The 27834-nt window shown below is 34.7% G+C and overlaps 1 protein-coding gene across 18 annotated transcripts in view; it reads right to left on the reverse strand.

The window, feature by feature from the left end:
- Window positions 1-27834, reverse strand: part of LOC5566116 — a 212565-nt gene that overhangs the window by 61393 nt on the left and 123338 nt on the right. The window contains exons 1-2 of one of the 18 annotated variants that reach the window (XM_021839728.1): window positions 19834-19987; window positions 9766-9954 (exon numbers count right to left, since the gene is read on the reverse strand). The exons of 13 other annotated variants lie outside the window; for them this stretch is intronic. In XM_021839728.1, coding sequence (XP_021695420.1) covers window positions 9766-9862 — 97 coding nt within the window. In that variant the 5' untranslated portion in view covers window positions 9863-9954; window positions 19834-19987. Of the gene's footprint in view, window positions 1-9765; window positions 9960-19817; window positions 19988-27834 lie in introns of those variants that run through there. 4 more of the 18 variants (XM_021839727.1, XM_021839725.1, XM_021839726.1 and 1 more) reach the window with 4 other exon arrangements.

Here is a 27834-nt window from a genome sequence, read left to right on the forward strand (position 1 = left end):
CTGTTTGTATAAAATTATAAGCAAGAATATGAATTTTATGAACGTGAATTTGTATTTTAGAAATTCGCTACATAGAAAATAGTACAGGTAAAACATATCTATTAGCACTTAAAGTTTCATTTTGCTGCAAACCAGACGAATTCGATCCAGAATAATCGACTCATGAATTATTAGAAATCGTGCCTGATAATCTTCGATTTGCTTTAAATTTTACACATGTTTTCGGTATGGTAGAATTAATGTCTTTCATAGATAAATAAATTACTTAGACTCAAGCATAACTTTCGCAAAATCCTATGAGTAAAGGAAAGCAATTTATTTGAAATATGGTTGCTTCATATCTGTTAGTTTAAGAAAAAAGAACGTTCTATAGAGAAGTTGTAGTGAATAGTTCGGGCTGAAAAATACTACTGAAAAGGCATTTTATTTTTAATCATGAAAAGTTCAAAACTGAAACTTAAATTTGAAGAACCCTATTTTAAATATTATTCTATTTTTCTTTCATAGAATCTGCATAGGAAACATATGTTAGGGATAGAGATTCGGGATTCGGGACAAAAATCTAAGCTTATCCCGGGAAATCCCGGGATCCCGGGATCATTGAAGATATTGTAGAAGATCATGAAACAAATTGATTACTGAAAATTATTTAATGAAGTTTAGGTGTACCTTCAAATTCGCTGGAGGCTTATAACCCCGGCTAATGTTAATGAGAAAAGCATTGAAACTTTGCAACTAGCAAATCAAAAATATGTGTTTCTTACTTAGTAAATGGGTCTTTTCATGAAAATAATGACTCGTATATTCGCTTTTTCATGACGCTTTTCTATTTTATCAAATAAGTCTTGATAGTGAGCAGTGTTGTGAAAAACGCAATTTCTCATAACTCATGCTTGAGATTTTTCATGCATGAGTTGTCAATCACGCAACTCAGCTGTCAAAAAATCATGAATGAGTTTGCTCACATTTTTGACTCATTAATTTCTTGGCAGCCTGGAAAAATTGTAGTAATGCTTTCTAACGTAAACAGTAACATTCGGGTTTCACGAGTTTTTGACGGGTTTTGCGACTGAATCATTTTTTACCATATATTTGCACCAAAATCTCAAGCGTGCGATATGCGAAGCAATGAGTTTGCTCTCACGGGAGAGCGTATTGATTGAGATTTGATTGTGAGTCTATCAATACTGATAGTGAAGAAAAATGTCATTGTTTTTCATTGAAATTTCGTGGTTTTCACCAAACTCTACGTACATTTCGGGAATCCCGGGATTGACACTCTAGTTTGGGACCCTCTAGTTTGAGACAAAGTTTAAATGAAAAAAAAAATTGAAATTGTAAAGCTTATTAAAGAACAATTTAATATCGATTTTCATTTTTTTTGAGATAGGTCAATACGTTTTGATGACAAAATAAGAATCTTCATATTATTCTGACCCATAATAATAATCATGATTACTTATCTAGGAGTGTGAAAGTGGATACAGAAAAAAATAATAGTTAACTTCATCATTATGTTCAGCTAACGTGAAAATCTAATCACAACTTTAATGATTTTAATAAACATTTTCTATAGCAATCCATGAAAATTTACAATTTTCAACTAGTCTTTCTAACGGCTAAGTGAGTTGAAGTAAAGATTTAACTGTACTAATTGTATTTTTCAAGTGCTGTCCGGAATTCGAACCAAATTGTCCGGAATATGATTCAAAAGTGTAGTTGTGTCCGGAATAAAAATCATGAAGAAGTCACGCATTTCTTTTTATTTAAGTTAATTCAAGATGTAGGATCCAAATCTTTACCCACAACTCGAAATTTAAGTGTATGCAAGGCCTGATAATGCTTAAGTTTCGTACAGAACGATTCAATTTGTATGTTTTTGGATTAGTTGTACTTCACTGGAGCCTTAAGTGTCCGTAATATGAATCAAAACGGTATCAGACAAGTTATACGTAGTATCATTTTGCTGTCTTCAGCGCATTTGGTACTTATCACTCAATGAACAAATGCGCTGAAGCCAGCAAAGTGATACGAATAGTTATCAAAAATTGAGGTAATTTGTAGTTTGTCAAAGAAAAAACTGAAAAGAATCGGTTAAGAAACGACGGAGATATAGCCCTCTGAAGTTTACCATTTCGTATAGGAAAATGGCTGTGGTGCATTTTATATGTCCGATACTGTAGCTGTACTTATTTATAAAAACCACATTATTTTTATTGTGATTCAATCAATTACAATAAGTTGAAAAAAATAATAGTATTCTATTTTAGGCAGAGATACAATAGTTTTTTAATTGACAGAAAAATTATTTGAATGGAATTGATTTTTGCAGTTATAAAATTTGCTTGTTTCAATGTATCTCTGTAGACGACTAATCAGACAGATGATGAGAATACCTTCCATGACTCTTAGCCCTTGAATTTCTTTAAATGTTACGCTCTACTCAATTTGGCATATACCCATTTGTCATAATGCCGTTTGGCATAACGCCATTTGGCGTAATGACCACATGGCATAATAATCGTTTGGCATAATTTAAAAAAAAAAAAAAACATTTTATAAGTATTTCCTTTTATATTTCAAAACGTTGAGCCATTAAAGTTTTACTGCTTGAAAAAAAAAAGTGGTTAGTAACAAATGAAGTTTACTAAGAGATAAAGATAATGTAATATACAAGGAAAAACTTTAAGAGGGACGCGTTTTGTTTTTTTCAAAGTATATTACGAGTTACATCTTAGGTTAAGAAAATCAAGTTTCTCAAAGATTTATAATGCTTTTAGTACAGTTGTTCCTTCATGTGCGAGGTTTATCGGTATCGTGTAGATGGAGATCCGTAGTATATGGGATTACTTTTCAGCATCATGAGCAGTCTTTCCAGTTGAAGTGTGATAAAACACATACACCGAACCAAATGGCTGCGTACAGTTTGACTAAAATATAGAATAGGCTGCAATGTGCTTGCGGTGTTCTGTGTACCTAATTGGAATCGTTTGAGACTAACGTATGCGATATTAGGAGAAGTTGAAGTGGCAGAAATAAGTCTCCTGTCTTTGCACTACAACATAGACAATTTCGCTGCTGAAATGCTCCAATTTTCTAAAACCAGTGCTTCCCGAACTTTTTTGACTTTTGCCCTCTTGAGGTCAATATATTTTAAAATTGCCTTCAATATGTAATTTATATTTTTGTATAAAATAACCGCTCTTCTTGGTTGAGATTCTTATCTATATCTTAAAGTAAGTATAACAAAAATTGAACAAATTATCAAATTGACTGGCGGATTACTTAAATTTTGCTTTCAAAGCATGTATGGTCGGTGCTCAGTTCTGACATACTGGAGTAGGGGATATTTTGGACTTGTTAAGGTAATCCAAAGAACCCATCCATTCTGATCATTTTGATGCTTATTTGATGCAAATGTTTTATCAATTTGTACATTGGTCTTTACTTGTCTTATTTCTGTAGCTTATTAAAATTGTAAGTAAAAGCAAGAAAACAAAATAGGTAACTTTTTCTGCGTCCATTTTTTACGATCCTCTAGAATGACAGAAATGGGTATACCGTCACATTCATGCCCAACACTATCAATCGATCCCAACTAGCGATGGGCGATTTTGAATCGATGTTCCGAACATCGATTTTTTCGTTCCAATTAATCGATTTTTTGAATCGATGTTAGGAGCATTCAAAATCGAGTGAATCGATTTTCTTCATTCGATTTTTTGTTTCGATTCAAAATGATGAATTTGATAAGAATTGTGAATGAGTTGATAAACCATGAACCTAGTTATGAACTGGCCTTGAAGCGTTCAATGTATAATTTCCAATTTCAAACGTTATTATATTGATGGAATTTAATAATTGAATTTCGTTTTATTTTAAGAGCTTGTTTTTGCACCTTTTCATATAAGCTTAAAAATCGAATCGATTCAAACACATCGATTCAATTGTTTCGATTAAATCGGTGAATCGATTCGACATATCGAGTTCAAATCGATTTAGTAACATCGATTTTCTGGTCAAATTTGCCCAACACTAATCCCAACATCATTCCTTCTCTCTTTTTCTACTATTTACTTATGATCGTTCAAACCAACAGAAGAAAGATCCTACTCATGTCCATATCTATTCCATTCGATCGCCCAAACTGCAAATGTTTGCGAAGCAGGAATGAAATGCTGTAGAAGCAAAGTTTGAGTATTGCAAAAATCTTCGCGCATCACTACATCATATATAGCTCATCTTGTAGCGCGGCGCACCACCAATCAGTAAGATCGTAGGTTCAAATCCCGGTGGACAGACATAAAAATAGTATCAACAAAACCTGTTAGAGTAGAAACAGCAGTAGCGATGATAGATTAAGACAAAAACAGTATTAAAAGAGGACAGAGATAGTTACGAGAGATGGACGGGAGGAAAGAGAGAACAACGATATTTTTTGTTTTGCTTCACATGAGACGTTACGATCAGGACGTTATCATTTTTGCAGGCAAACACGAAATTTATGAAGGCCTAGCATTTGAATAGCCGTATATTGGGCCAAAACCTGCATTTTGGGCACATACACAACTTGCTAGCATTTAATGACCTGCTATAAAGGCTTGGTTTTGGGAATTTTTGTTCAGCACTAGTTTTGTAAAATACAACTTGTTTATATATTTGTAGTTTGGGTGGAAATTGTTAAAAAAATATGTGTTAAGAAAATGTTTAAAGTTCAATATACAACAGACGTTTAATTTATTATAACTAATTTTATTTTGAGAAATTTCTACTCGTGTTTAACTTTTAACCGGTGCTTCGAAACTTTAGTAATGGTAAAATTGAGCATATTTGCAGTTCTCTGTCAAAATTTCATGCCGATTGTCATAGGGAAACAAAGTTACTTCATGACAAAGCTTAGCATTTTGTATGAAAACCGGCTTTCACATCAATTTTTTTAAACACAGGTTTGTTCAAATACTACACAAAATAATGAAAATATCTTGTTGTTATGAATGCTTGGAGTACGTTTTTTTTTAAATCATTTAGAAACACTTGGTCTTGTCTAGATATGACAAAAATATCCTCGATTTGCATATCCATAAAGGATTCACGGAATAACCATCAAATTCATAACTTTCCAGTATGAATAAATCTATTCATTTTATTTTATTCTAATCATCAACAAAATTAAATATAAGAAAGATTAACTGGATAGTAATTTATAATTGCAAATGATGAATTATGTTGCATTTATTGCTTCTGAATGAGTTTTCACTAAACTGCGACCTTTGATACTATTTTGGTTCACTTCCTGTTTTTCAAATCATATATAGATTCAAAATTTTATAAGTTTCAAAAATGTTAATTTTTGTTTGATGACCTTGAAGATCAAATTCCATATAGTGGAAGGGGTGGTAAAATGAACACCTTAAGAATATCAGCTTGTTTCTGATAGAAAAACGAGGAATTTGTATCGTTCTATCGCACAACATTAAAAATAGGGATGTTATATATTGCAGCGACACGAATTCAGACTAAAAGAGCTCAATTTTTACATATACCCTTTTTATTCATATTACGGACCAGGGTTGGGAAAAAATCTGAAATTCACTCTACAGTAGCCAAACAAAGCCAATCACAGTCAGCGGAGCCAGTGAAACTCACGCAAGTCGCTGCTGTAGGCAAAAAGCCTTGAAAATAGCAAAACACCCGTTGCTAATGGTAACCCAAAATTACTGTAGAAAAATGTTCTATTTCCCGCTGCACTTCCCGCATTTAGAGCCTTCAATGACACTAATGATTTAGAGAAATTCATGTACCCAACATAGGCTACTTGATGAGATTCTCGTTTTTGAACTACTGTACTGGGAGAGCGACGTGATTTTCGCGAAATTCAAGCCTACTAATAGTACATTCCCAGCACTGTTACGGACACTTAAGGCCTTAGTTAAGTATAACTCAGCATATAGCATACAATATAAATCATTCTGTATGATTTATCAGCGTTATCGAGCGTCAGGAACCCTTAACTTTCAAATGGTAGGTGAAGAATATGCTTCCGCAACTTGAATAATTTTAAATAAATCGAAATATGTGGCCTTTTAGTCATTCTTATTCCGGACGTTTCCTCACTTTTGCCTCATATTCCGGACACTTTGCTTCGAATTCCGGACAGCGCATGGAAATCATTAATAAAAAAAGTCAAACCATCAGTCGAAGTCGTCAAGCCACTAAAGAGACGTCTAGGGCAGTTGGACATTATAAGTTTGCATAGATTTTCATAGAAAAAGCTTATTAAAACGAGCATCGAAAGTGAGAGCTTATGAACAGCAAAAATTAAAACATTTCGTGTGAAATGTTTCCTATACAAAGTAAAGTGGCCGGAATTTGAAGCTGTCCGTAATATGATTCAAAACGGTATTTATCGCAAGCAAAAAACGATACAAATGTTCATTTTACCTGCACTATGTCCCTATGTCGGTAAAATGAACAGCTGTTGGTGGAAAAATGAACATCATGCAAAAAACGTGAGCAAAACAAATATTAAAAAAAATCATTGCAGTTCCGAAAATATATCCATTGATGATACTCATTCAAAAATACATCTAAAGGTACCAGATTTGACATCATATTCACATCACTGCAAAACTTCCGAGCTAAAAGTTACGTCAGTTCTAATTTCCCAACGAGGTTTTCTAAAATCTAAGTTTTCAATGATATTTTCACTTCAATTGGGCGTAATTAAAAATCGTTAATTTTTTTTTTCACGCTGAAAAGCACGGTGTTCCTTTTACCGCCCCTGTTCATTTTAACACCAGTTCCCCTATTTTCTTTTCAACAATTGTTAAGTTTTGCCTAACATGGTTTGAACATGAGATTGCTTAGAGGTATGAACAAAAAGTGATGCGTAATTAATAATTTTTGAAATCCATAAGAGTAAAATATTAAAATTAGTGTCTTCAACAAATGTTGTCGTTTGACTAGTTGTTTTCATTTTTCTTTTTCATGCTAGAACTTTCGCCCCCTACTGGTTTTTTTCGGCCCTTCTGGTTTTTTCGCCCCCAAATTCAGTTTTAGGGGCTTGAAAATTCACTCACTTTTGGCAATACATAGGTTCGTTCGTATCTTTATTGCATAGGACTCACAAACAGCAATTACTGCAGGTATGATAGGTTATCAGAACATCAATTACGATTTTTAGGGCTGCTTAGAATACATAAAGTGTTGAATAAACTTGGTTGCATGATGCTAGTCTTAGCTTTATTTTCTAATTTTAATTGAATTTAGTTTCTTAAATTGATATCATCGTATTAAAGTTCTACACTTGCGAGGGGGATTTTAACACATACAAACTCAGCAAAGCAACTGATTGTGTATAAAGTTCGCAAGTTTGGCTAGTTTGTACCGTCGGAATTGAATAAAATCCACCCTCTGTGATTTAGCAGTTTCAACTTATTCAACAGAATGTTGATGTATGGCTAAACGCCAAATAAAAGGGTTCATAAATGTTATCTATTTAAGTTTCTATTAATTCTTTTACCTTGATAAAAACATCTAGAACGTTTTTCCCCATCATTCGATTTGTTTTCTTTTTTTGATTTTTTAAGAAAGTTAAAGGTTAATAGTCATGAAAGACATTCTCATACTCTGATGGGTCGTCCACTTAGGACTTTTTCATATAAAATATTGAAACTGGAACATTTCCGTTCTTCACTAATATAATATTTTGAGGCATGTAACCCACTCGCCAGATTATTTTTCCAGTGTTGGCGAGATCACTGAAAAATTGCTAGGGAGTTCCTCTGCTAATTATTCACTAATTGACGGAATTGTTCCGAAGTTATCTGTTGGTTTTTTAAATATCTGATAAGCTCATCTGACTGATCATGAAGACCAATAGACAGTGTATTGAAATGTTCAGGGGGTGATACTTGCTAGACTCATAAAATGTTTTCGAAAATTTCTTTGCAAAATCTCCACGATTTTTTTGTGAAATGTTTTGGGGAAGAATATGTTCAAGTCTTGGAAATCCTTTCATTTAATTCTCTAGTAAACCTTGATCGAAGCCGTGGCGTGACTTTGTGATGATAAAGTACAACACCTGCAGGGTTTTTCGTAGAACTTGGGCAAGATCTGTTTCGGATTCTTATATTCTCTGTAGATTCCTGATAAGATTCAGTATTTTGATTTCTTGGAGTCCTCGAAGCGTATGAAGAGATTTTAGAGGAACCACAGCTTTAAATGATTGGGAACTACTGCATTAATCAGGGGTTTGAAATAAGGGACAACAAGTTGGGAGATAATAAATCTTCGTGCTGTTTAGTGGAACTATACCATTTAATTCCACTAGAGTTTGTATCCTTTGACAGATACGCGTATTTCGACCTCAACTGTAAGGCCGTCTTCAGTGTCGTGTACTAGACTCGACTTCTCGCGTATCTGTCAAAGGATACATATTCTAGTGAAATTAAACGGTATAGTACTAAATTCGCTTTTTTATCTATCTAAGTCGTGAGAGATTTAGAAGCGGGAATTCGGCCGAACAAAGCGTGTCATTGATATCCAGATTGTAAATCGGACACACGTGACTTACTCATAATTTCCCCTAAAAAGAAATCTGTAAGTGTTTCGGAATCAAGCTAGTTTTACCACTTTGATTCATATTACGGGCAAATCAGACCTCAGTGAAAATTTCTGTATGATTCCTCAACGTTATCGAACTTTCAAACCACTAAAGTTTCAAATGGTATGTGAAGATTTTGATACCGAAACAATCCTTATTATATGATATTTCGGACGATTTGATTAGAATCCCTGACAGCTCATGGAAATCATAATTAGAAATATCAAATCATCAATTTAATACCATAACCACTAGAAAGATCTCTCAGTTATCGATAAATTTAGAAGAAAATTTTTAAAAACTTCTCAAAATAAAGACAAATAATTCGTGATGTCTCTAACTGAGGTTGTAAATGAATCAGATTGCTGTACAGAATTTTGGCATTAGTTTCAAATTCCTAAACATTCTTAAATATCACAAACAAATCGTAATCCTCTTGCGGACACGCTCGCAAGATCAATCTTAATTGTGTGATTACACTCTTAAATACGCATATCATCATTAAACGTCAATCGTGACGCGGAAAAAATGTTAGAACCAGTTCTCCAAACCACGAAATCGAAGCCTTCCGAAGAAGACGCCGTACAGCGACTCAACCTGTTCCCCTGACCACAAACTTCAAGCCCAGCGACAGCATCTTCTGTTTAGACTTCCTCTTCGCATGAACTTTACACAACAAGTGCAATCAGGGGATACGTATCGTGTAATTGCATCTCGCCCGCAAACTACCTGCCGAAGTTAGTAAACTTACTGACTGACTGTGACGGATTTCGATTTCGCCTCACGCGAATGGTGAATTTATTATCGGAGTCCCACGAGCCGGATAAATTATAAAAGCCGATTTAAGGTCATTAGCGACGGGGTGAAGTTCATCTCGTCTCGCCAATTAGTTGTCGATGATTATGAGTGCACTCTCCCCAGTGCTGTGATAATGTACGGTGGATGAAGATGGAGTTATCGATTGTAGGTGGCATCAGACGGTGGAAAATTTGGCATGACTAACTAATGGAGGAGGTCAGTGGACCGAATCATTCAGCATCAGTTGGCTTATTAGGAGTCGTTATGACTTTCCGACGAAATTGCGTAACGCAATCACACTCTCACCCATGAATCACACGCAACTTATATAGCAGTATGGTAGATTTATCAGTAATCCTTACCGAGGACGTCGTGGATGAGGTAAGACAGCAGATAGGCCACTGTTGCCGTTACCAGGTACCAACAGGTGACGGAACACATACTGATCTCGCAAATCATTTTCTTTTGTTTTATTTTCGACACCTTCCCTGGAAAATCACTCTCACTTGTTTTCTTCTATAGTAAATAACTTCTTCCACAAGATGGCACTGCTTTTCTTGGATGATAAGTAAGGGGAGAAACACTCAAAATTGGATTATCTCATTTGATACGGTTTTTGTTCGATAGCGAAATTTTAAACAAGCGATTTGACTAGAGGAGAAAATTGTCGCACAGATGCTTGGAATGTCCGTTTTTAGGGGTTTGAATTCCTTTATTTGAACGCGTTTGCTATCGTACGGTTGATAGGACACCCTCTGCTTCGGTAAAACTTTTCGATTTGGTCATTTTCGTTTTCTTTTATGGTGGAAACATTATTAAAAGGAATATAAGACTTTTCTATTCAAGGATTTGATTTAATCTGGATTGGATGCCAGATGATACTTGTTTTTTGGATTTAAAGGGGATGAAATCATAACATGTGAGGTTGTTGTGCAAGGTACTGCCTAATTCAAAAGTGTATAGAGGCATATGCTAGTGAAGAAAACATAAAATAAATCATCCCTGATTGAAAATATTTTACATTCGTATTGGGATTCCTTTAACAACTTTCTAAATTGCAGTTAGAATAAGGAGATTTCTTTCGGAACTCTTCAGTTTCCTGCCACACCATATACGAATGCGAAAATGGCAACATTGGCAAAGGAAGCTCTTAGTTAATAACTGTGAAAGTGCTCATAAGAACACAAAGCTGAGAAGCAGACTCTGTCCCAGTGAGGACGTAATGCCAAAAAGAAGAAGAAAAAAATGGTTCAATTCACTGAATTCTGGTTCTATGGTAGGTATTCAGGTATCTCAGTGCGAATGTCGATAGCATTGCACGATTATGGTGAAAATGCTGGTATTTCGTCCGGTAGTAATCTTAATTGATTGGTTATAATTGTGGGATTTCAGTAGAATTTTTGGGATCTCAGTTAAAATTCTGATGGAAATATTTATTTTACTGTGGGTATTCCGAGATTCACATATGATAGAATTATGATGGGCGTTATGTATTTATCTAAGAAACTCTGGTATTTCAATAGAATTCTTGCAATTTCGGTTAGTATTCCTGAGATCGAGGAAATAATTTTTGGATTTGGAAATAATTTTTAGTGGAAATTTCAATAGGAATTCTTGGAATGTTGTAGGAAAGTCTGGAATTGCGGAGTTCTGGTTTCTACTGGAGGTTCTTTCTGAAAATTCTGAAAAATGCTGGGTAGAATGAGGTTTTCAGGTTTTTAATATGGGATTCCGCATTTTGAATACATGAAAATAACATGATTTATACTGAAATGTTGGAAACCACACAACAATTCTGAAAATCCTCTCTCTCCTAGAATGCATCAATTCGGAATCGAAGGATTATACCCAAAATCCTAGAATACCTTTTGAAATTCTAGATTGATTTTTTCCGAATACAGGTGTGTTCCGTTTTAATCAACACGATCGTCTATTTTCAGTTGATATAAACGGAATAATTTTCTAAGACAAAATATTTTAGAAATCATAATAGAAAATGGCAGTTTTAACAGGAAAGTACACATTTTCATCAGATACATGCATAGTATTGATGTTTAGGGGCTCTGGAACCTCTCGATTGTCCATTAACCATTCGAACCATTCGTATAGGTTTGAAAAAGTGTGTTAAACTGATTATTATTTTTTGTAAAGACAAATTCAACAATTTCTTCATTTTCTTCTACTCCTTCTGATTTTCCTCTTCTTCTTCATGGAATTGCATTCCAACTGGGAAAAAGGATACTCCACAGCTTTGTGATTTGAAAACATTTCAACAGACCAGCTGAGAGCTTTCATTGCCAACTGTACGCTTTTTGCATATATAGTCACACGATGATTCTCTATGCCCTGCGAAGTAAAGAAAACGCAACCTAAAAACATTCTCGTATGGCCAGGATTTGAAACCCAACATTGTTTTTTTCTCAAAGCTCTCAAAAACGTCCACGCAAATCAGGTTTTTAATATACTAACAGTCAAATACTCATTTTTTAACGATTTTAGCCAACTTTCATGTAAGTTTACCGACTTGTTTGTAGATTTATGTGTTAAATTTACAACAGTTATGAGTTTTTGGATGCTAATGATTATGAACCAATGAAACTTGTAAAAACTTTCGTTACTACAAGAGGGTACTTTTTGATTATTTAGAAAGTATTGTAATCGACATTTAAAAGAAACAATCAATTTTATGTAGAGGCATGCTTGAAAATTCGATTAAATTGATATTGAATCCGGCAATTTCAATACTTATTTTAACCCCTTTTTTGCAAGCTCGATGGATTTAAATACCAAACGCTTGTTTAAATTTCATTGAAACATAATTAAAACCAGGATTTACCAGGAGATACCTTTGACGAATTTTCTGTGTGCCGCATCAATGTTTTAGAATTGAATTGAGATACATACTTTGATCTTTGAGACACGGGAAAAGGCTTTTTTTTTGTTGGCTGTGTAACATGTATTTTTGAACTAAAACTTAACCAAAGATCTTGTTGTTTATCCAGTAAAACTTATGCTGAATAGGTTTATCGAAAGCATAGAAGTATAGTTACTCCACAACATGCATCCGCAAATAAGAGCTTTTGGATTGGAAAACCTTTTGTTAATAGTTTCAATAAATTAGCTACATGAATGAGAGTCTTCATATATCTCTTGATTTCCCTGTGTAGAAGAGTAAGTGTCTACTCGTAGATCAGGGTCCCAACAAATTTGAAAAGGAAGCGTTCGTGGTTACGTCTGGTATTAAAAGTTTCTTAAATGTTCAGCCATATTCCCTTTTCCTCGATGTAAACTGATTGTTTGAAGATTCCGAATTTTTCAATAGATTGTCAATTTTTGCTTTTTCTAGTACTCTCCTCCTTAAAGCAGGACTTTAAGGTAGGTGTGTGAAGCTCTATCATGCTTCAATCAAAAGAGATAATAATGAAAGTTTTTTGTCCCAAAATCTAACGGGTCTTTTCACTGTACGACGTTTTCCAAACATTTATGGCACTTGAGATACTTGAGCAAAAGCAAAGTGCTGAGAAAAGTGTACTGTAATTTATCATTCAACTAGTTACAATTTCCAGCTGTCGCTAGGACTTGGCCAGGAGAACGATATATGGAAAGTGTACCAGTTATGGCTATAGTGGTTCCCTATTTGATCATGTGTGTTTTCTCGAAAACCTTCACATTTTGAATATTTTTTGAATTTATTAACATTAAGATTCATTTGATATCCAACTATTAAACACACACAGAAGGATTAAAATTTTGAAAATAATCAAATTATCACGTATGGTGAAATAGGGAACCATTATGTTCTTTTTGTAACTTGTTCTTAACCCGTATCCGTCCAGCAAAAAAAAGGAACTGCTGCCATTTTGTCATTTTCTGACGAACTTCCTTCGTTTGAGCTATAATGGAATCGTCTGCATTTCTATTTTCTTAAGAGCAATTGGAAATTTTAAAAATGTCCACTGGCCCGCAGTTATTCCAGTGGGTCACTGGGTCAGATCGGGTGAAAATTACTCAAGTTTATTGGTATGAATTTGATTCTTATTCAATTTGTTTTCACAGTTTCGACCAGGAATGCACGTAAGAATTAAATTAGGCAATGACACCAGCTTTGGTCTCGAGGAATGTGTAATCGGTCCCAGAAACATGTTGACATAGTCAAACAGAGTTGACATAGTCAAACTAATTGGTAGTTCATCTAGGTAGCAAATATCCTTGGAATGAGCCAAATTTTACAGAATAAAAAACAAAAATGATCTATTTGAGACCGGTTTCAAGATAGCCCGATAATAAACCGAAACATTACTCAAGACCAAAACTAGTCCAATTGTCTAATTTAGTTCTCAAACAACATACGTTATTTAAAATTTAAAAACAAGTTGAGTTAGTCAGATTTTACGGATTAGCTGGGTAAATGTTGACGAAAAAAGTGGGCAATTTTAACCGATCTGACCAATAACCCATCGATATAACTCAGGACCGATGGACATTACCAATACTTCCAATAGGGTAGGTGTACCAGTTATGCTAATAACGGTTTTCTATTCCGCCATACGTGATAGCTGACGGATTTCACGCCAACTCGACAAAGGGATTGGCAGTACCCCATCAGAATTCAATGAAACTTTCTGGGTGTGAAGACTATGTGAAACTAAGATACTTTACATACTTTGTTTTTTTTTCAAAATCGATCTAGACTAACATTTGGAAAGGGTTAAAGTTTTTTTACTTTTTTTTATAAACCCCTATAACTCGAAAACGGTAAGACCTACAAAAAATTGTTGTATGGGGGGCTGTCGTGAAATTTCCTGACGTTTTAGAAAAAAAATGTTGAAAAAATAAAAAAACATTTTCTACACTGAAAAAAAAAATGATTCAAAACATAAGAGTCGATTTAAAAAAATGGCCATTTCAGATTTTGATCATCCTTAAGCAAAAAGTTTCGTAATTAAATTTATTAAAAGTCGTCCATACATTGCAAATTGGGCATATCTAAGGGAAAAAAGTTTTTCTTACAACGAATTTTTCAAGTCCAAAACTGAATTTTTTTTCAAAGATTTTGTTCTAAACCGTCAAATATGATCGTGTTTTCAAGTGATAAATGAGTTTGAATCAGAAATAAATTGTATTTTTTATTGAGAATAGTTAAAAAACGGAATTATGCAGTGATTATGTTTTTTAAATGAAGGCAATCTATGGATTTCGCCTCTGCCTATGAGAAAATCAACTCCGTCTAACAATCCGACGGATTTTTATGGTTCGAAAGATTGCAAACATTGAAAAGGAACAACTTGATCCATACCCCATTAAATTTTCTTCTAGAAAATACTACTAAACGTACCTGCGTTACAAGCCAGATGAATAAAAAATAATGTTTGTATTGTTATCTACCTAAAATGTCCGTTAACGACCTGAGTTACTCAACAATCACCGCGTGAGTGTATAGAAAGATAGGTATTTAACTTATAATTGTCGTTCTACCTATGCATATAACTATTTAAGCTTGATGTCAATAAAACTCTTTTCATTTTATCTAAGTCATTTGTGAAAAGAAGTTAAAGATGGATCAACAAGATTTATCGCGCATTAATATTTCGAGATGTTGCGCCGGTATAAACAATCCTAAGTGCAGGCGTAGCCAGTTGCGAAACTTGTCACCAACAATGATCGAACACATACGTGCTATGGGATATGGACCGATGCACGAGTTCACTAATTTGACATTTGAGCGGTGCCAAATTCACTCGTTACCATGACCACATAAATAACACGGCACCGCTCAAACGTCAGATAGTGATCTCGTGCATCGGTCCATAGTCATCAGCTTGATGAAACTATGCATATTTGTGAGTCATGTCGCTTAGTGATCAGGCACCACAGAAGTCCGCCTAAGAAAAAACGACGTTCGGAGGCGAAGTGAATCAAAATCCACAACCACCAACAAGCGGTCAGGCCTTCAATGAAATGCTAGGTAAGATGAATTTACTTTGCAGCACATTAAACGACAATGATTGTTTACATAGAACCCATATCAATATATTAATTCGACATTATTGTATATTTCAGAAGCAGTCCCGTCCTGTTCATCTTTGCCATCCGTCCCATCAGCGGATGAATTACTAGGCCCCTACAACGTGGAAAAATTCAACAGTATTATTGAAACTTTGAATTTATCCCCAATCTCGTCGAGAAACATGAGGAGCTTAGACTATCGAATTAAAAAGTCAGTGGAGATCACCAAAGCTGTACGTCATGACATACTAGGCATGGATGCAATGGACGTCGACAAGGTGGAGGCATTCGAGGAAATCATCAATCAGTTGAAAGAAAAATTCAACTCACCTGGTATTGACAGAAATGACCAGTTGAAAATATTATCGGTTCTTCCTAAGTCGTGGTCGATCAACAAAATTGTCGAGGAGTTCGAGGCACCAATTTACATGGTAAGACAAGTGAAACAACTTGTGAATGAACAGGGCATTCTATGTACCACAAGGGCTCGAAGTGGGCAAGGAATTAGTGAAACAGATAAACAGGTTGTTATTGATTTCTTTGATAGTGATGATATTAGTAGGCCTATGCCAGGAGCCAATGACTTCGTTTCTGAGTACCGAAATGGTAGTAAAGAACAAGTTCAAAAGCGTCTATTGATGATGTCTCTTAAAGAGGCGTACATGATTTTTGAAGAAAGATGCCAAAATGTAGAAATTGGTTTTACTTTGTTTACTATGTTGAGGCCTAAACATTGTAGGCTTCTCGATAGCACAGGAATTCACAATGTATGTGTGTGCACATACCACGAAAATGTTAAATTAATGCTTAACAGTTTAGGAATTGTCTCTCAGGCAGAAATTTGTGAAAAACTGTTATGCGATGTTTTAGTAAGAACGACTGATTGTTTTTTTCTAGAATGTGAAAAGTGTAATTCCAAAAAAAATATTACAGGAGAACTAATCTCGCTTTTAGAGGAAAGCGACAAACAAGATGTAGTTTTTCAGCAATGGTTCACCACCGATCGCTGTTATTTAGAAACTATAATAAAGCCTGTTGAAAATTTTTTTACGTATTTCGTGGAGAAAGTTGATAAGCTAATAAATCATGATTTTATTTGCAAAGAACAGTCTTCTTTTCTACGAAACAAAAAAAAAACTCCTTAATACTGGTAATTAGCGACTTTTCTGAAAATTATAGTTTTATCATACAAAACGCTGCTCAAGGATATCACTGGAATAATTCCCAAGCAACGATACACCCATTCGAGATTTACCATAAAAAAGATAATAAATTGGAAAACGTTAGTTTTATTATAATATCAGAAGTGTTGACCCATGATACAGTAGCAGTTCAGCTATTTGTTTCAAAATTGATAAATTTTGTTTAAACAAAAAATAAATTTCTCAAAAGTTATTTTTATGTCAGATGGAGCTGCAGCTCATTATAAAAATAAAAAAAATTTTGCCAGCTTATGTAATTTCAAGAAAATATATGGATTGGAAGCAGAATGGCACTTTTTTGCCACATCCCACGGCAAAGGCCCCTGTGACGCTATTGGTGGCACTCTCAAGCGAATGGCAAAAAGAGCTAGTCTTGCAAAAGACTATGGAAACACAATCGCAACTCCGCGAGAACTATTCGACTGGGCAGTGAAACAAACTGATACATGTATCACCAAATTAAATTTCTGTTATATATCTAATGAACAGTATGTTAAAATGTCAGAGGAATTGATGGAATTGTTTGATAAGGTTAAAACTGTCCCTGGTACCCTAAAATATCATTGTTTTATGCCTATTAGTGATACACAAATTGCAGCCAAACGGTATACCAATTCAGAGGATGAACCAAAAATATTCAATTTATTCAGTAAAGCCCAAAAATAATGTAAATATTCATGTGCAGATACTACGTTTTAGGATATATAGCAATAAGAAAAATAATGATGCATGATAAAAAAAAAACCACGACTTTTTTTTATAAGCATAATATTGACCCTTTCCAGACACCTGTTAAGATTGGCTTTGACCAAAAAAGAAATAAAATATTATTGTGATATCTTTCCAACCATTAAAAACCCATCGGATTGTTAGACGGAGTTCATTTTCTCATAAGCGGTTTGGTGCGAGATCAATTGTATTTAATTAAAAAAACTCTGTATAATTCCGTTTTATTTCTTTTAACTACTCCCAATAAAACAAATATAATCTATTTTGTGATTAAAACTCATTTATCACTTCAAAATATGAGCATACTAGACTATTTAAAGCGAAATAAAAAAAAAAAAAAATTGGGCTTAAAAAATTCGTTGTTAGAAAAACTTTTTTCCCTAAAATATGCCCAATTTGCAATGTATGGACGACTTTTAGTAAATTTAATTACGAAACTTTTTGCTTAAGGATGATCAAAATCTGAAATGGTCGTTTTTTTTAAATCGACTTTAAAGTTTTGAATCATTGTTTTTTCGGTGTAGAAAATGTTTTTTTATTTTTTCAATATTTTTTTCTAAAACTTCAGGAAATTTCACGACAGTCCCCCATTTTGAAAGATTTGATAGGATTTATCTTGGTGTTAAAACATTCAAAAAAATATTAAAAATATTTATATTTTACTAGTGGTCCCGGCAAACTTCGTCTTGCCATCAAGTAGGGTTTTGAAAAACGCTATTGAACATTCCATACAAAATGGCAGCTCCGTTCACGCTCGTTTTTTCCAAATTTCCCGGTGAATATCCTGAGATTTTCATACACACGAACACGTCGGAACCCTTGATAAACAAAACGGAGAAAGAATAATTTAAATCCGTTGACCCGTTCGTAAGTCATTTCGTGACATACAAACACCATTCCATTTTTATTCATATAGATACCACTGTGAACTGGTAATATTTCTCTAGAAATCAAAAAACTTGACATCCAGACGATTCCACTGGAGCTAAAACGAAGGAAATCCGTCGAAAGTTGATGAAATGCCAGCATTATGAAGTTTTTCATGATAGGCGGAAACGGGTTACGGCACATGTCATTAGACTAAATGTCAGTTAACCTGTTTTCCGGAGAGCTTCCTGAAACTACTTCATGAATTCTACTAAAAATTCTTAGAGGCATTCCGCTGAATCATATTAGGTTAAAAGTTTTTGAAAAGTCGTGAGCTCTATATTTTACTTGAGAACCTTAAAGGCAAGGCAAAATGTTTTGAAACGAAACAATGAAGACAGATTGTCCTAAGGTTGATCTTATGCGACAAATTACATAGATACAGGAACATAATTTTTAATAATTTCCAAGATTTTTTAGTTTCAATGTCTGCTTATAACTTTAAGAAAAAATGCATTCTCACAATGTTGTTACAGAGAGTAACCCGAGATGCTCTGACAATAAAACGTGATATTGACTCGATTGACATAAGAGATAAAAGATCTGAAGACAATATCAAAATTTTGTACCTAGAACTCTTCTGACCTTAGCAAAATTTGATATTTGCAGATCTAATGAATAGCTTGCAGTTATTGGTCAGATCTTACAATAGCTAAATATGATATGATAATAAATCTTCGAGCTGTTTAGTGAAATACCTATAAGTGAAAAATCGAATTTAGTACTATACCATTTAATTCCACTAGAGTTTGTATCCTTTGACAGGTACGCGTATTTCGACCTCAACTGTCTTCAGTGTCAAAATACGCGTATCTGTCAAAGGATACAAACTCTAGTGGAATTAAATGGTATAGTTCTAAATTCGGTTTTTCATTTACTTACTTAAATATGATATGCCAATGTTGTTCCAGGAGCAAATTTAAGAAATCATTTTCAAATCCCCTATCTCTTATACATATCAAGTTAATATCACATTTAGCTATCCATATCAAAATTTGCGATAACCAAGCTTTTTTCCGCCTGCCCGGGAAATGTTGATTGTTCTAATTCATTAGAATTATACTACTGATTATCTTTATTACATTGCACTTAGACGAAATTATTGCTGAGGTTTTTAATCCCAAACTGGGAACACCTTTCGTTAATGGACTAGTTCAAGCCCATTCTCCATTGTGAGTTTTATCTGACCAACAGAAGATTTTTCTCGCTGATAAGCACCAATATACCACCCTTTCTTACAGCGCCAGGCAGCCAGCCACTGAAATCTCATTCTTATTTGCTTCAAGTTTAACCGGAGAAATACATAATTTGCCGCATTCAACCGATTTATTTGTTTGGCAAACAACTTGCATACGTTTTTATACTTTTCACTGCAGCAGTATTGGATGTTCTATCATACAGAAATTGTATCCTTTGAATCTATTCGAAGTTCTAAAAAGATTCAAACTTATGATTGATCCACTCAATCGTTTCCTAAGAAGTCTTCGACTATTCTAATCACTTTTCCGAAGCAGCGGATGTCCTGATCAAGGATTCCCCCGAATTTTCACCTAGATTGTATCGCACAGTCACATCAAACGCCAACAGATTATCACACGACCTAAGAGAGAGACGATTCCGATTTTGCACAACCCGGCGGCGAGAGCTTTTTTTGAGCCTGAAACCGTTCGCGCCCCATTCAGAACTGACGACTGGAAGGCGTTCGCGCCGCGAGTTGCGTGTCTCAGCTCAGCCTTTTCCGCCTTTTCCGCGGCGCGCTCGCTTGCTTGGATGACGCGCGATGATGGGGCTCAAAAGCTTTGATACGAAGGCGCAGGGCTTACTGCGATTTAGCCACACGAACAAGGGGAGGACAACGGACTGGCGATTCGCACGCAGCTCTCAAACTGAGCACGGGTTTGCTGAGGGAAAGGGTGCAAGTCGGTGACTTTTTTCGCTCTCAGGGGGATATACCTACAATAGGGTGTCCCAGACGAAGTCGATGTCGGAATAGTTATGGTGCTCAACCCTAGAATGTACAGTTAACTCTCCCTTACTCGATATTCTGTATCTCGATATCGAGTTAGAGAACCATAGTAAAAGTTGGTTTTCATGGCTAACTTGATGGTCCTTTGGATCGCAGTTACATTGGTTTTGTGTTCTGTAACTCGATACCTCCCTAACTCGATGGTCCCTTCAATATCGAGTAAGGGAGAATTGACTGTAAATGTTTTCTAATATTTTTTAAATTTGTATGAGAACTAGTGAGCATTGTATACATAATATCAAATGCTCCAAAAATCGTTTCAAAATGTTTTGTTGGCTAAATATTGAATGTATTCAAAATATCTTACAGCACGAACGCCCTAAACGCTCATAAAAAATGAATAAATGATTTGAACACATCTTCACAAACCTTCTAAATATGACAATTTTCACCAAAAATGGCATGTTTTTTTCATAAACATCTAAACGATTTGTTTTCAAAGTTCAAAAATTTTTCAGTCACTGATTTTTTCTTGGGACACCCTAACCTACAAGTTTAGTGTGGGAGACAGACGGAAAGAGATAATGAGCAAGCGATGGGTTCCTTAGTTTGATAGTGCTCGCGGCTGTCGGCCAGTAGTGCGAAGACTATTTACACGTGCTATCTCTCAACCTGTTCGTTGTTATGAAGATTGATGCAAAAGGGACCGATGATTGGTTCCATCTGATTTGGGACATCTCTAGCGTGTTGTTTCGGAATGTCATATTATGGGACAAGGCAAACAATCAGCAGTGTTTAAAAAAAATTACTCACTCGTTTCTCGAAAATCGTTCGTGAATTCAGCTTGCCAACATTTGTCATTTTTGCTATTGACCGTTGGAACCGGTTTCCTGCCATTATGATGGACGAAATTCGTTGGATGAATTTGTGACTCGTCATGTAATGTACCTGTTTCGTTCTTCACTCTAAGGCTTGGCTGGAATAGCGACGTTCACACCGAATCCCATATACATATTTTTAACGATTTTGCATACAAAGCTCCAATCTTTTGGACCACCTAGCAAATCGTTGATGATTTTTTTATAGTATATGATAGACTTCGATAATAAAGCTGTTTGTGCTGTTGAGTAGAATAGCTTTAAGCAAATGAAAAACCGAGTTTAGTACTATACCATTTAATTCCACTAGAATTTTAATCCTTTGGCAGACTCGACAAGAGCCAGTCACTAGTTGAGGTCGAAATACGCGTATCTGTCATAGGATACACACTAGTGGAATTAAATGGTATAGTACTAAATTCGGGGTTTTCATTGAATTATAGGAATTCCACTAAACAGCTCGAAGATTTATTAACAATTTTAGAGTTTAGGGGATTAAGGGTTGCTAGATTCAGCAATTATAAATGAAGTAAAACATTTCTTTTGAAAATTGAAGGTATTATAAGTGCTGTGGGTTGATAATATTCGAAATCAATCTATTTTCATTCGAAGAAACCTATTTTTTTGTTTTAATATGAACAATAACATATTTGGTACCCCGTTTTCGAAACTTTTCTAAAACATGCGATGTATCCTTTTTCTACATCCAAGATTGTTGTTTGCTTTGATCATGACCAAATGTGCTTTAAAAAAGAGAAACCATCAAAGGATATTAAGCAACGATTACGCATTTCTTGTAGAAAATATTACCGCTTTCTGTGTTCCATTCGATATTTGCGTTCTGAACACACACAGGAATACATTTGAAGATATAAATTAAAGGCCGTTAGGGAGGGAACAGGAGATGAAGTGTGCATTAATATTCTAAGCCGCGCCACTCCCGCGATCTTTCCTATTCCTCTCGATGGAACGGTTGAGACGGATGTCCCCGTTTCTTCCTTTGTGAAACTTCAAGATATTCGTCTATCATGTTATTTATTCGTGAACTAGTGGTCCCGGAAAACTTCGTCTTGCCATTAAGTAGGCTGTTGCAAAATGACATACAATTTCCCTTAAAAAAGGCAGATAATTTTTCTCCAGTTTTTTTTTATTATTTCGGAAACTTTCCATCGCATTCCTAGTCAAATGCAACAGTGGAATAATCACGTACGTTGACCCGTTCTCAAGCCATTTCATGACATATAAACACCATTACATTTTTATTTATTTAAATTTTTATTTATATATACACAGTACCAAAAAATAATGTGATTTACGTCCTTTGGGATGCACATAAAAGAAGCGAGCCGAATGACGTAAATTTGTGTCGAATTTCAAGAACGTTAGTGTCTGATTCGGGAAATGTCGATCACAGTTCCATCGTTTTCGTGTCCTTTAACATTTAAAATTACATTTTTTTGTTCAATACATCTTCAAGGACACGTTTTTGTGTCGTTCCACCACTTACATCATGTGTCATTCAGTCATAACCAGAATTACGTCCAGAGTAATTTTCATTATTTTTAAGAGTGTAGATAAAAAGACATCTGTCAGGCCTAGTCATTTTTATATTTGTATCATACGAATGAAGTGGTAAGCTAAACAGTGTTGTCAGATTTTTACAAAATTTTTATTACTTGTTTTATTTTATGTTGGAAAACGAGTAGGAATACATATTTGGACTGTTTAAACTCTGATACAATTTTTCGACACAATAGGGCTGTGTTTCAGGGGACTATTTTATAAATTGAGTGACTCGTCTGTAGTCACTGTCAACTAAGGTGATTATAGAACGAAGCCACACCTCAAATTTTCAAAAGCATAAGCCTTGAGAACCAAACAGCGCTTCGCGTTGAAAATTTATCCCATTGGTTACTACCAGCAAGAAAATTGATTTTCAACGCGAACTGTTGTCAGATTCTCCAGTCTTGTGCACTTGAAAATTCAAAGTTTGACCTCGTTTTATAACCACCTTAAAGTAGGCAGGAATATTTCAGAAGTCACCCGTCGACTCCCATAGTAATTCTTTCACATGAAGTTACAACTGACGAATAACTCGAGTAACAAAGCAGTGCCGAGCGTATTTTTCGGTCGACAATGAGTTAAGTCGAGTCATTTTGGTAGACTCGACTTATAAAATAGGATTTGTATAAAATGAAACATAATGCGTGATTCTAGATTCGACGTTTTTTTTGTATTGATTCAACTGTAATTTTAGCAAATATATCTTAGATCATCAAACAAACATGATATATCACGGTGTTTAGCGATCCTTCATAACAGAGATTCGCGGAAACTGACATTACCGTCAAAGTATGAGCTAATCGAGCAGCGAGAGCTCTCAAAGCGTGAGCCAAACGAACATGCCTTACGTTTGTGTTGAACTTTTTCTTGTGGAGTAATGTAATCCGATTAATATTTTTTCAGTAAATGTTTTTTTTACGAAGAGTGAAAATACAAAATGATTGTTTTTATTATTCACTGTGTCGTCCGTTTTGGACACGGATTAAAATGATTAACTTCTACATTTTTTTTAATGCGATATTAATTTGTTGATTTTTTTTCCTGTAGTTTATTAGTTTGGAAATGTAGCTCAAAGGTCTATAACGAAACAAAATACATTTTGAGACTATGAGAAAGTCATGTCAGTGTTACAACATTCTCTTCGACGCTAAGCAAACTCAGCACTGCCTGTTTGTTGCCAAATAATTCTAGTTTACTTCCGCTAATTTCTCTTATAAAAGATTCCTAACGTTGTTTTAATCAATATAAATAATGTGATACTCCGAGTTATGCGTAAACTTATTGGGTGGTATGAATAAAAATCGTGCAGCCTCTATTCAAAGACGAAATACAGAGTGTTTTCTACACTTTTGGTATGTATAAAAAAACCTTTTAAACATGTAATTCGTACTACTTTCGAACATAGGCGTTTATTACGTACTACAGTCACTCTATTCACAGTGTGGCGAATATATCAGCCATTCCATGAAAAAAACGATGTAGTGGATCACCGAATTTCGTGAAAACTTGCTATTTTGTTCCTTATTCGAAATAAGGATACACGTGTTTTTTGATTTTTTGATTAGGGTGACCATTTCCGAAATAAAAATGACCAAAAAATCGCACCTTTGCCAAATTTTAATTTAAAAAAAATCATAACTTTTTCATGTAAAAACATTTATGATTTTATTTAAAATAAAAATTTAGCAAAGTCGCGATTTTTCTGGTCACCCTAATCCAAAAATCCAAAAACACGTGTATCCTTATTTCGGATAAGGAACAAAGTAGCAAATTTTCACGGAATTCGGTGACCCACTAGATCGGGGTTTCATAGAATAGCTGATATAATATCCCAAGAACTGACAACGTGATAATTTCACTAAAATCGCTGAAAACTGAACAAAAAGTTTAAGCCTTCAAGTGGCCTTCTTTCTTGAAAAATGTCAAATCTCGCCGAATATTTTTAAGCTGCACTTCGTTTTGTTTGAGCTGCAAAAAAGTTTTGTTAGCTCTTCCAGTAATGCAATTTTTTTTTCTTGTTTTGATTTAAACATCCATAGCACTCTTTACCTGACATGTTCGATTGGCTCTGATAGTCCTATCTGCCAGACCGTGAATAGAGTGACTGTACTACATACGTGAGCTGTCAGCTGCTGCTACACATAAACTAAAGTTCATGTAAAATTCAGCGTTAAGTCATGCACATAATTGCATGATTTTATGATAAGTTTACTCCAAAGTTTTTTTTTTCTGGGTGGTTTCTAGTCTTTGCCAACGCCAGTGTTAAATGAATTTAGGCATTTTAGCTTGAAATCTGTGTCCTATGAAGGAATCTTTAGATTACAGCAATCTAACTAGGAATTGCATAATTCCTAGCATTTTTGAGATCAGTACTGAAATTCTGGTGAAATTGCGGTAAAATTTTGAGGCTGCGTTTTTTTGACAGCATGTTGAATTCCGGAAATTCTAAGTATTTCTGTGATATTCTTGTTATACTGATAAGGTTACTGGTAGTATCCTAGGAATTCCTAGAATTAAAAATCAGTTCTCACAATAGTAGTTAAATTAAGGAAGGATTTTTTTTGGAACTCTGGTAGAAATCTTCGTTAAACATTCTTGTGAGTCCAGAAAAATTGCTGTTCATTTTAAACTTTGTATTTCATTCAATCCGTTGAAATCTTGTAATAAATTCGATCTGGTGGGACTTCTGAAATCCAGGTGGGAATGTTTATATTTTAATAGGAAATGTAGTGACTCTGATGGTAATCGTTAGAATTCAATGAGAATCCACCCTGAAACACCATGTTTCCCATCGAAATTATTAAGAATTCTATCGATATCTTCTTCTTCTTCTCTTCTTATCTTCTTATCGGAATCCAGAATATATTAACCGAAATTCAAAATATTGATACTAAAGTTTTGCTCTGAAATCTCAAAGCAACTGGAAATCAACGGAATCTCAAAGATTTTTACAAGAATTCCAAAGATTTACACCAGAATTCACAAGAATTCCACCGAAATCTCATAGATTTTTCCATGAAAGGTATTCATTCTAAAGATTCCCACAGAATTCCAAGAAATCAACAACCGGAATCCCATTCCCACCCGAATTCTAGATTTTTTACCAGATTTCTAATATTGCCACAATATTCCTAGAACGTCTTTCAAAATTTCAGAATTAGGCGCAAGCGAAAATAGATAATTACACGCTTCCACTGCTGTGAAAAGTTCGTTTTCTTTTACTCCTATTAATGGAAAACTTTTCCTGTATCCATTTCCACGAGAGTGGAATGATTTTCGAATGTTCGAAATTGACATAAACATGTTTCACTTGTGTTCCACATGTAGCATTTACTATCGAGTTGAAAAATTTGTGATCACATTTATTCGTGATTTCTTGCTTATTTTAGTTTTTTTTAATTATTTTTATCGGTTAACGTAATTTTAGATTGCTGGCAACAATATTATCAAAAAATTAATACGCAATTGAAGTTTAGCAAATCGAAGAATTGTAATGAATTGAATTACCTGGCCATTTACTATCTGGTTTCTCAAAGTAGTCATAACTTTTTGAAAAGCCTTATTTGTCGCATGTGTCCTCTATATCCGTAATACTTATTGAGATAAAATATTTCTCCATTCATTAATTTACATTCGTTGCCCTTAACCATAACTAGGAATCAGATTTTCATTTATATTCTCCGGTAAACGAAAAATTATGGGTGGTCATATCATTATGATAAGCAGTATATTATCGATATGCCGCAATATTGAAAAGAGAATACTCAATGAAACTTCAGTACCATGATGTTTTTCAATATAGGGTGCAAGCCCTTAGATAGATAGAAGTATTTTTTAATGCATAAAAATTGGTTTCTGCGATAATTTAAGGAAATCGTCATACTAACTGGTAAACTTGCATGCAAGTTTATTGAAATTGACGAGATCTGCATTTTTAATAGATTCAGCAAGCATAAACTACCGTGAATCGCATGTCTGTCCCATCTGAATTTTCGTCAAATTGGAGTTGAGTTCTGTTTTCAGCATATCTTCCAATAATCTTTCAGCTGCTCTAATGAGATAATAAGATTTGCTCGGAAAAAGTAGGAAAAACAGCAAGTCAAATTGTCCCATAATGAAAAGTAACTGCATATCGGTCCCATTACACCGTGTAACACAAAAATGAACCGTATTTTGATCATCTTTATATTTTTTTCAGAAAGATATCATAGTGAAAAGCAAATTGGGAAAGTTTCATTAAGATTTGAACATATTCCAATCCTCTGGAATTTTTCGAATATTTGTATGGAAACTTCACAGCCCATATTTTCAATGCTTACTTTTTACAGATGGGACTGACTTGTGATTCACGGCAGTAAATTTCGGGGCAAAACAAAATGTACCGCTTTGTAATTTATAAGAAATTTCATATAATTTGGCAATATCATCGCTATTTTGAAATTGATCAAAACTACTGATAAGCATCCCATTCCTGAAGCATGAACATATTTCCCTCTGGATATTTCAATTATGAACTCTGCAGCATTTGTTCCAATGAGCTCAGGGCATTTATGGATGAAATTGATTTCTGAGTCTTTCCCCACTGTCGATACGGTTCCACGTTATCGATGCCCCTAATCAGTTTTTTTTTATCTTATCGGCGTTCCCGTTCATAGTGCGGTGGTGACATTGAAAGCCCGGCGTAAAACAAACCAAGTCTCGGGGGAATTGAAATTGGAATGCTATTTATGGTAGGTGGGGTATTCGCGATAGCTTAACTAGTGAACTGATGCGACGGCCCACATTTGCTGTATCGTTATCTGTGTTCACTGCGTCCACTAATGCTTTTAGGAAATCTTGCCGAATTTGTTCACCGCTGTTTAGGTATTAGATAAGGGGAAGCCAAATGAAATGATAATGGGATTAATTTGGTTTTGAGACCTTAATTTTATCTCATCGGTTCGTGAAATTGATTTATACATATCCATGTTTTGTAACGTATGCAGTCGGTCCAAATTCGAGTCGGTCCAAGTTCGATGTATTCGCTTTTTCAACGCTGAATTATTTGAACTCCTTTGGACATAGGCCCCAACTCCCAGCTTAGAAGCAAACTTATTGACGGAAATTCCGTTTGGCAGTTTGCACATTGGCACCGAATGCACGTCACTCCGTCGTCTATCG

This window comes from Aedes aegypti, chromosome 2, assembly GCF_002204515.2.
Source record: "Aedes aegypti strain LVP_AGWG chromosome 2, AaegL5.0 Primary Assembly, whole genome shotgun sequence".
In the NCBI taxonomy this organism is placed as follows: domain Eukaryota; kingdom Metazoa; phylum Arthropoda; class Insecta; order Diptera; family Culicidae; genus Aedes; species Aedes aegypti.